General features: G+C 34.3%; 1 protein-coding gene across 3 annotated transcripts; it reads left to right on the forward strand.

The window, feature by feature from the left end:
• The first annotated feature begins 2,966 nt into the window (after positions 1 to 2,966).
• On the forward strand, positions 2,967 to 6,877 carry LOC111901684 (probable fructokinase-7). Of its 3 annotated transcripts, XM_023897567.3 has the most exons (8): positions 2,967 to 3,197; positions 3,287 to 3,349; positions 3,989 to 4,212; positions 4,297 to 4,509; positions 5,082 to 5,279; positions 5,358 to 5,498; positions 5,613 to 5,729; positions 6,448 to 6,877. In XM_023897567.3, exons 2-8 carry the CDS (start codon positions 3,328 to 3,330, stop codon positions 6,574 to 6,576), a joined length of 1,044 nt encoding a protein of 347 aa, XP_023753335.1. In that variant the 5' UTR covers positions 2,967 to 3,197; positions 3,287 to 3,327; the 3' UTR covers positions 6,577 to 6,877. The 3 variants fall into 3 exon arrangements, with proteins under 3 accessions (XP_023753335.1, XP_052623416.1, XP_023753334.1); XM_052767456.1 differs by lacking the exons at positions 2,967 to 3,197; positions 3,287 to 3,349 and adding an exon at positions 3,490 to 3,886; XM_023897566.3 differs by lacking the exons at positions 2,967 to 3,197; positions 3,287 to 3,349 and having other exon boundaries at positions 3,958 to 4,212.
• The last annotated feature ends 3,566 nt before the right edge of the window (positions 6,878 to 10,443 follow it).

Genomic DNA, 10,443 nt, shown 5'->3' on the forward strand with positions numbered 1-10,443 from the left:
ACTGCTGGTAAAGAAGCAGAATGGCTAAGGAATTTATTTTATGAGATTCCTTTGTGGTCTAAACCAGTATCACATATTTCTATCCTTTGTGATAGTGTTGCCGCTTTGGCTAAGGCATATAGCCAGGTTTATAATGGCAAGTCTAGACACCTAGGTGTTAGACATAGTATAATTAGAGAATTAATCATGAATGGTGTGATTTCGGTTGAGTTTGTGAAATCGCAACAAAATTTGGCAGATCACTTGACTAAAGGTCTGACAAGAGACTTAGTGCACAAGTCTGTAATCGGGATAGGATTAAAGTCCATTTAATTCTATAATGATAAGACACCTAATTCCCTCCTAATATAATGTTATGATTTGAATTCAATGTGGAAAGCTCATACATTTACATTGGAACACATGAAGTATTCATCCCAGGTATGTGTTCGGTTCTTCAAGTTAGCCAGGTTGAAATTTAACTTCTTAATAATTCCTTTGATAAATATATGTGCAGATACATGGAAAGGAGTTACCTACGTGATTGTGAAGTGTAGCCGCATTTCAAGAGGTTGTGGACTTGACCTTGATACAATCATTAGAGGATTGGGACACACGACTTTATAATAGTGTCAAGTTGTATTATGCTAGAATTTCAATAAACTAGTATATATTTTACTTTCTGGTATTCAAATGGGTTGATGGGTTCAATTCTTAGAACACCATAATTCTCGAGTATTTGCAAATGTATGATACTAAGTGGAAATTCAATCGTTTCGATATTTTCATTATGTTACACTAAAATGGAGGAGGATTGTTGGTGATTTTAGTGTCACCATGTCATTTTAAGTAACTGGAACTAACATGTGAGCTAAGGGCTTCATAATTTGTACTCTAATATATGTATGGGGTTGTGCGGAGTGCACAAATGTATAAGATCGAATTAGAAGTTAACGATGACTAGTCGGGGGTCCGGGGGTAGTGCCCCTGGGTCCGGGGTTTCCAAAGGGGTAGCGCCTCTAGCGGGGTCCAAGAGGAAGAGCCCCAACCCTAATGAAACCCTAATCTCATTTAATATATAAACAACTATTCCTCTTCCGAAGAGGGTTACGATCTTAAGCTCTCGTTTTTCATCATACTTTCACAGCATCCTCTAGCATATTGGCTTACGATTTGTGTGCCTAGAAACGTAAGTGTCCACTTGGATTATCCTAGGCTGAATTTCTTGTAACCCAAGCATAGGGTAGAAATATCAGTTCGGAAAGTGATATCACGAACCAAGTTGGTATCCAGATCTCCACTATAAACCCTAAACTTCCCTACAATAGTTAAATTAAATTCTTACTTGAGTTAGTAAGTATCGTTGTTTCAAGCCCAACATATTCTCCAAGACATTCCTGCATATTAGAAACATATCTTATTTTCAAATCAGACAAGTTATGAAAGTCTAAAATACCCCTCAATAAGGAATAAGGTAAATTGTTAGACCTATATATAGCGAGTGTCCAGATCCACTACTGCTTTGCACTAAAAAAACAAATAGCAATGGAACATGTCTGGCGATCAAGCTGCAGAATAAGAAGAAAAAGCACCGGGTCAACAAGCTGATGTGGAGCTTTGGAAACATTAGTGTAAAATAGATGAAAGATAATATGTATTGTATTTGTATGTACCTTGGGAATACAGTGATACATTGAGTAAGCCAAGGATTGAATTATATATGGAAATTGGGTAGCCGGTTTTGAAGCAATCATAGAACCTCCACAACATAACAGAGAATAAATCAAAATCTAAGATTTTTAAGATTCAAATTTCTTCAAGTAAGCAATCAATGTAGTTTTTATAGATGATTCAAATAGCCTAACCCATTGAGTGGCCAACTACATTAGCTCTAAAAACACAAATAAAGAAAGTAAACAATAATGGATTACACTTTGAATTGTTTTACCCTTGCATGATATCTTCAATGTTGTATACAGATGATTCTTTAGCATCCACGTGAATCAAATCCTGCATTCATGAGAAAAGAAAATGTTTTTATTTCCATAAATTACAACATGAAGATGAGAAGATTAATAGAATTAACTAAAAGTTTGAAAGGGTAAGAGATAAATACTGAAAGACAATAACGATGAAACCAACATCTTTCTCACTAGATCTTCGATCATCATCATTTCTATGACCATACTCCAAAGTTGAGCCCTAAAAGGGAGCAAATGATCAAATTACATACCATATAAATCATCACAAACCTTTTACATGCAAAATCAAAAGGCAAACAGAAAGAAATCAGAAATCGTTCATTAAAAACTGGAAACCAACACCCAAAATTGTTTCTTCATCTTCATTAAAACTGGAAAATTATACCACCACCAGAATTCTTGGAAGATTATCGTGGGGAGGGACATTTAGATCAGGGATATTAGGGAAGATACAGGAAGAATAGATGGTGGCTATTGTGGTTACCAATTTACCTAGGGATTACGGAGGAACCGAAACTGTGAAGTGGGAGGAATCTGAGTAGGTGGTGGTGGTTGAAGATAGAGTGATTGTGAGAGTTTTCTATGAACCTGCTGATAGAGAGATGGTTAGGAGGTGTGTGATTTTGAAGAGAGGGGCGCTTTATAGAGGTATCGGTTGGGCGAGAAGAGAGCTACCATGGGTGAAATAACCTCTACAAGAAAGGCGGGGAATATGAAGAAGTGGGGATGTCGAAGGAGTCAATCGCCGATTGTGCAGAACGTGGGGGAGGGACGAAGAACTGGCAGGAAAACGATAAATAATGAGTTTATGCGGTGAGGATGACATCTGAAGAGATCGGACGACTCAAATTGGGTAGACGGTTATCCACTCCCCGATGTTAGTAATATTAGTAATTATACAAAATAATAATACTAAATTCAGTTTTAAGACAAATAGAAATGATTATGGAGTATTTTGTTTCGAAAAGGTTAAAACTTTACATAAACAATTAAAAAGAAAAGAAAATCGAAGCCAAAAACAACGCCTACGCTTTCTGTGTGCTCGTAGTCTCCGTATAGGAACTGAAATCTAGAGGAGAAAAACCAGAATCGGAATCAGAATCGGAGTCGATCAAGATCATCATCTTGACACATTTGCAAATCATAAAAAGGGGAAACCATTTCTTTCTCTTCTTTCTTCTTCATCTTTTCAAACCCCCTTCTCCAGGATTTCACCGAACTTATTCGCTAATTTTGGTAACTAATTCTCTTACATCTTATTCAAATCAACACCATTTTTCATTGATCATCATTACCCTGAACTGTAATTCCCCCTTTATTCACAGCTATCGATTGTGAGTTTTTTCTATATCAAGTTCATACTGACATGGCGGATATTCCAACTTCAGGTTCTTACTTCTTACCCTGTTTTTTTCCTTTTTCTTTCACCAATTCATCCATTTCTACTATTACTGTTTACCTCTTTTGATATGTTCTTTTCATGGGTTTTCCGTTTGTTCTAGAAGAAGATTCTATTCTGATACGTGGGTATCTTACATCTTGATAAATTATTCGTTTTTTAGTTCGTTCTTTATTCTTCTTCGAGGTCTCTATTACGTCTGCAAGCTTTAGTATATTCGATTTTGAGTCCCATCGATCTGTTCTTGGCATGTTTTCGTTTATATCCGATTCAGATCCAATTGGTAGTGAAAACTGAAAACGAATTCTAGTTTTCTTGTTTGGATCTCGGAAACTTCTTAATCGCTTTAATGGCGGATTCCTTTAATAACTATACAACTTGAAATTCCCATATTTGATAATGATCAAAATTTATCGCTGATTTTCGGTTAGACAAGAGTTACAAGTAGATGGAATTCACGTGGAAAACCTTAAAGTGGAGGGAGGGTTCTTCGCCATAAATGATCATTACTCATTTTCTTGATTTAGTTCGTTTCACAACACCTACCACCTCGTGTACTCATATTCTTATAAAGATTTCAACAATTTTCTTTTCCTAATGAATCTTGAATCAATTTTCATGCATTCAGATGATCTGAAAGACTTATCCTTGCATTCAAATGGAAATCCAGAGACAATCAAACCCAATCCACTTGTCGTATGCTTCGGGGAAATGTTGATTGATTTCGTGCCTTCAATTTCTGGGGTTTCACTTGCAGAAGCACCCGATTTCAAGAAAGCTCCTGGTGGTGCTCCTGCTAATGTCGCTGTTGGTATAGCAAGATTGGGAGGCTCTTCCGCTTTCATAGGCAAGGTAAAAAACCCTAAATTTTGATCTAAAGATTGTGTAATTTGGTTACGTTTCCTAAAAAGTTTAACATTTTTTGGTTTTTTTCAGGTGGGTGATGATGAATTTGGTCACATGTTGGCTGACATTTTGAAGAAAAACAAAGTCGACAACTCTGGGATGCGATTTGACCAAAATGCAAGAACAGCTTTGGCTTTTGTTACTCTAAAATCTGATGGAGAGAGGGAATTTATGTTTTTTCGTAATCCGAGTGCCGACATGCTTCTTCATGAATCGGAACTTGATTTGAATCTTATCAAGCAGGTATATATATTTATCTCTTTACATGACAAGACATGACATTACAGGATATGACATGAAAATCTGATACAAAAATTGTAATTATCTTTCCCACTACCCAAAAAGGTAGAACAAGTACCTGTACTCACCTGAAAAGATGGAACAAGGTGAGACAGGAATTTGTTTTTTTGTGTAAAAGACATGAATACTCTTTTTATCTTTATCATAAAAATTAGTCCTAGAAAATTTTCCAGTAATCATGTCCTGTGTAACAAACACATGCTTCTTTGTGAATCGGAATTTGATTTGAATCTTATAAAGCAGATTCATTTGTCATACAGGACATGATATGATATATAGGATGGGGACAAGTATTAATCACACAAAAATTATAATTATCAGTCTCATTACCCAAAAAGGTGGAACAGCGTACAAGTACGGACAAAAATTGCAATTTTTTTGTCCTATCATCAAAAAAAACATGAATAGCTCTAGAAAGTTTGTCTAGTCATATCTTGTGTAACAAAACACAGCCTTAATGATTTTTTTTTCGCACAAGAATAATTTTTTAATTCAAATATAATTTTGATATTTAGGCGAGTATATTCCACTATGGTTCTATTAGCTTGATAGAGGAGCCATGCAAATCAACACATCTAGTTGCAATGGCAATAGCAAAGAAATCGGGAAGCATCCTATCTTATGATGTGAATTTGAGATTACCATTATGGCCCTCAGAGGATGCGGCTCGACAAGGCATAATGAGCATATGGGATCAATCAGATATCATCAAGGTACCCTTTCGTTCACAAGGGCATAAAAGTAAAAAAAAAAAAACATCGAAGTCATATTTTTTTACCGTGTATATGTAGGTAAGTGAGGATGAAATTACGTTTTTGACCGGGGGTGACGATCCTTATGACGATAACGTGGTGTTGAATAAACTTTTTCATCCAAATCTTAAGCTTTTGCTTGTAAGTGAAGGGCCAGATGGGTGTAGATATTATACAAAGGTAAGGTTTTGTTTTTCATTTATTTGTGGGCCCCATTTTTGTTTAAATGACAAATTTAGTTGTATATTTATGGGGGCTAAATAGTAAATACAATTGTGTTGGTAATTTGTGTAGGAATTTAAGGGTAGAGTTCCGAGTGTTAAAGTAAAGCCTGTTGATACTACGGGTGCTGGAGATGCATTTGTTGGTGGAATTTTAAGCAATTTAGCTTTGGATACAAATCTTTATAAGGTATATAATTATTATAAATTATAAATTAGACCTACAATCATATTTTCATGTCATTTGGGACCCACATAATGATTATTAAATCAAGGGCTAATCAGTAAAATGATCTTGCAAAATGACAAACTTTTGTACGTTTCGGAAATACTTTTTTTTTTTCATGAAGTTTCTTTATTAGTGGAACCCACTAGAAAAATCTTAAAAACGAAAATAAAAAAAAGTTCACGATTTTCTTTTTCTTGAAAATGACATTGTTTTTTTTAGGGAAATGACATCATTATCACGATAAATGATGTAATTTTTTTAAAAAAAAAGTAAATTCACAATCGTTTTACGAATATTGCTGTGGGTGATAATTGATAAAGCAATTTTGTAAGAAAAAAAAAATTCGACTAGAAAAATATTTAAAAAGTAAAAAAAAATGCACAAAACATTTTTTTTTCTTCGTGAAAAAGAAATTACGTTCCTTCATTTTCACATAAAGATAAAAATCCGTGATTTTCAAAAAGTAGTCATTTATGTGATAAATTTTCAAAATGTGGTAAAAAAAGGTGATAAGGACTCCCCATTTTTTGGTCATTTTTGTCATTATCCCTCAAATCAAATATGGCTACAATTTATGCGATACAGAAAACATAATAATATTGCCTTTTATAAACATATAATCGATCCAATTTTGTGTCTGAAATAATTGAAACATTTTTTTTTTTTAATTGTAATATAGGACGAAGCAAAACTAAGAGAAGCACTTGTTTTTGCAAACGCATGTGGGGCCCTAACTGTAACAAAGAAAGGAGCCATTCCATCTATGCCCACAAGAGATGAAGTCCACGAAATCTTGAAAAACGAATGATTTGTTGGTGTTTTTTTTTTTGTTGTGTTCTTTTGTACTTGTTAATAAGATGAACTCCATTCTTTTTTGGAAGAAAAAAAAAGGTTTATTTGAATTGAACCATACCCTAGTACAATGTACAAGTCTTATCTGCATAGTTAGCAGTTGTAGTTGTACATTGAAGGCGAATAGATGGAGTTTGTATGCCACTTGTCAACATTGTTAACATTGTTGGTAAAAGAATGTTGGTTTTTGAAGACCTTTTTTTGGTCCATTTGTAGGGAACTTATAAAAAATGTATGGAATAAGTATTAGTTAACAATCTTTATGTGTATGTGTGAGTGTTTAGATTATGTTTATTGTTTGAAATATTGATATGGAAATTGCGAAAGTGAAGACGTGGGTGTGAGAAAAGAGCTTGTAAAGATTATATTGATGTCACTTGTTTGGTTCTTTTTTTTAGTTGAAAAAAAGAAGCTAAAATTTAAGAAAATCCCCACAATAATGCCAAATGGGTTTCTACGTATAAGTTATTATTTTTTTTTTTGTGCTTTTACTCATTTTACATTAGACTTTATATAAAATCTCATTCAAACACTTTGTTTTAATATAATATTATTTTTGCTGTGAAAATAATATTTGAACAATTTTAAAGTACAAAGAACAATTTCTCGATGCAGGGAGAATTTTGCAATATATATATATATATATATATATATATATATATATATATATATATATATATATATATATATATATATATATATATATATATATATATATATATATATATATTTTATTGTGTTAGGCATTCGTAGTGCCTATTCCCATTTCTCAGTGAACACTTCGAAATTAATGATTATGTGAGGGACTTTAGGTTAATTTTTAGAAAACTCTTAATAAATTGGGCTAGTTTTTTAATTTTGTTAGGTGGGTGTTTGCTAAAGAAGACCACAATTTTTTTTTTTTTGCATTTAGCGAGTTTGATGTCCCACATTTTCTGAAGGTGTAATGTGTCATGTTTGATATTCCATATGTGAATTTTCAAGTTTCACTTTCACAAAAGAAAGTTTATTATACTAGAAATGGCTTATATTGTCAAATGATTTATATTATGTGTAGAGCCAATTATTACGGGTTATCATGAGGAAATGGGAGGACTTATAAACCGCTTGGTACTTTCCCTTTCAATTACCTTGGGGTTCTTTTGGGGCAAACATGAATCTCAAGAAAAACTGGAAGCAAATTCTAGATAAATTTGAGGCTAAACTGTCATCTTGGAAATCGAAGACAATGATGGGGGTAGATTGACACCAATATCATCAGTCTTAGGCAACTTGCCTACATATTACTTCTCAATTTTTAAGACACCAGTGGCGATAACAGAGACATTAGAAAAAATCCGTAAGCGATTTCTATGGGGAGGCAACAATGATAGGAACAAAATCCACTGGGTTTCGTGGGATAAGGTGACCGCAAGGAAATCAGACGGTGGTTTGGGGGTTGGGTCTATTCGATCTCTAAACACTGGTCTACTTGTAAAATGGTGGTGAAGATTAAAATGTGAAAATGAAGCTTTGTGGGCAAAAACGATCAAAGGTATTCATAATCCCCATGATTACTTGGTCAACAAAAACATCTCTGGTATATGGAACAACATAGTCTCGACAAAAAAGGAACTTAATAAACAAGGTCTTGAATTAGATGATTTATTCAAATTAAAGATCAAATCTGGTGAAAATAGCCAATTCTGGTGCGATAGGTGGTTGGGTTCAACGACTCTAAAAGCCAAATACCCTGATCTCTATGAATTAGAATCCAGAAAAAAAAATGCTTGGTTGCTGATAGATTTTTAGATGGCAGTTTTATTGAAAATTGGTTGAGTCAAAAGGTGGAAGATGACGGTGCGACTCAACAAGTTGTTTCGTTAATAAACGACTTAGCAAATGTAATTCTAGAGCCTGGCGAAGACCAATGGAATTGTACTCTTGTACTCTTGGTAACAGTGGTGAATACAGTGTTGGAGCACTAAGACACAAATTTGAGGAACAGTTGAATCAATACTGCTCATTACCATCATTTAATTGGAATAAGGTTTCTCCGATTAAAGTGAACTGTTTTATTTGGCGAGCAATTCAAAACAAAATTCCATCGGCGATTGCATTAAAATCCAGGGGTGTGGAAACAGTCAACACCACGTGCAGTGCCTGTATTTCTGGTTTGGAATGTGGAGATCATCTATTGATCTAATGTCCATATGCATGCACAATAAGGGAGAAAATATTTGACCGGTGTGGTGTACAACATAGGGCATTCCAATCTGTTAATGAACTAATATCATTTGTGGAAAGTTGGGGAAGTTGTTCAAGATCGAGACAGAGGTTTATGACCATCTGTCACAGTTTACTATGGAACACTTGGAAACTCAGGAATGAGTGAATCTTCAATGGAGTATTTCTCAATCCTACAAGGGGAGAGGAAGAGGTAAAATTGCTAGCGTTTTATTGGCACAAACACAAGGGTAAAAACTGGTCAAGTAATTGGGAGGAGTGGTCAACAGCTACATTTGATGTTCCTTAGCTGCTGTCATTACAACTGTTTTTATTTTCTTTCAATTTTGTCTTTCTTATACTGTTCTTTACTGCTCCCCTGCTAGCTTCCTACCAGTGGTTGTTTGCCTTTTATAAAATTTGCCGTTTCAAAAAAAAACTTATAAACCGCTTATCTCTAATAAGAGCTTTTGATTTATTAAATTAGAGTGTCTGAATCGGTAAAGGCATATGAACCATTAAAAAGGAGTTAAAACCATTCTTTTTCTTTGTATACCCTTATTACTATTAACCTACAAACATCCCCACCTTTTTCTTAGAAGCGGGTATTGAATTTTCTCTCTAAACTCTTAGAGTGTGTTTGGTTGTGATTTTTTTTTCCAATTTTCTATAAAAATTCTTAAGTGAAAATGAAAATTTTGAAAACATGTTTTGTTAGGTTCAGTTTCAAAAAATTTCCAAGAAAATGAAAATTTTTTATTTTTCAAAATGTATGTAAATTAAAAAAAGTGATTTTTACAGTTTTTCAAAGTTTTTAAATTTATAAAATGGAAAATGAAAACTCTACCGGTTCCAACCAAACGTGTTTTCTAAAATTTTATTGAAAACTGAAAATGAAAATTCAACTCTTTTTTCTGAAAATATTTTCTTAGAAAATGAAAACAATTTTCCACAACCAAACCTACCTTTGGGCTCCAAAAAATTACACCAACTACCGTCCGCTTCCTTGCTGCCTCTGCCGTCTGACTTTCCAACGCACCTGCTTCCTCCGTCGCTGACGTCGTCACCTGCTTCTTCTTCTTCTTCTTCTGACATCATTGTCTTCCTCCTTCCTCAAAGCCACTTTTTCCATCTTCCTCCTTTTGAAATCGATTTTAGCACGGATAACCTCCATTTATTACATTATGCAGAAACATGATTGTGAATGCGCGTATGTATAGTCGAACCTTGCCCTTCTTATGAACCAATGAATGTCCTGAAAAGCATTTACAAGCAACTGGGTAAGCACTATGTTTACTGAGTTTCCCCAAATATACCATCTACCACAATACTTATACATGCATACAAATAATGGCTCCTATACTTTAATCATCCCGCCATAAAATCTACGTGGGTCTATAGGCTCCTGTACTTTATTCGTTCCATCATCAACCCTAACTACACAGACGTAGGTCTATAGACTCTCGTCTTATATTCGTTCCACCATCAACCCTCACTAACTTTTAAGCATAGCGACAATTATGCACATAGATACTACACATTCAGCTCTACAAGCACATAGAAACTACACTATGGGCTCTACTCTACTGGCTCTTATATCCTAACGTATATGAATATA

Source organism: Lactuca sativa, chromosome 9, assembly GCF_002870075.4.
Source record: "Lactuca sativa cultivar Salinas chromosome 9, Lsat_Salinas_v11, whole genome shotgun sequence".
NCBI classification, from domain to species: Eukaryota; Viridiplantae; Streptophyta; class Magnoliopsida; order Asterales; family Asteraceae; genus Lactuca; species Lactuca sativa.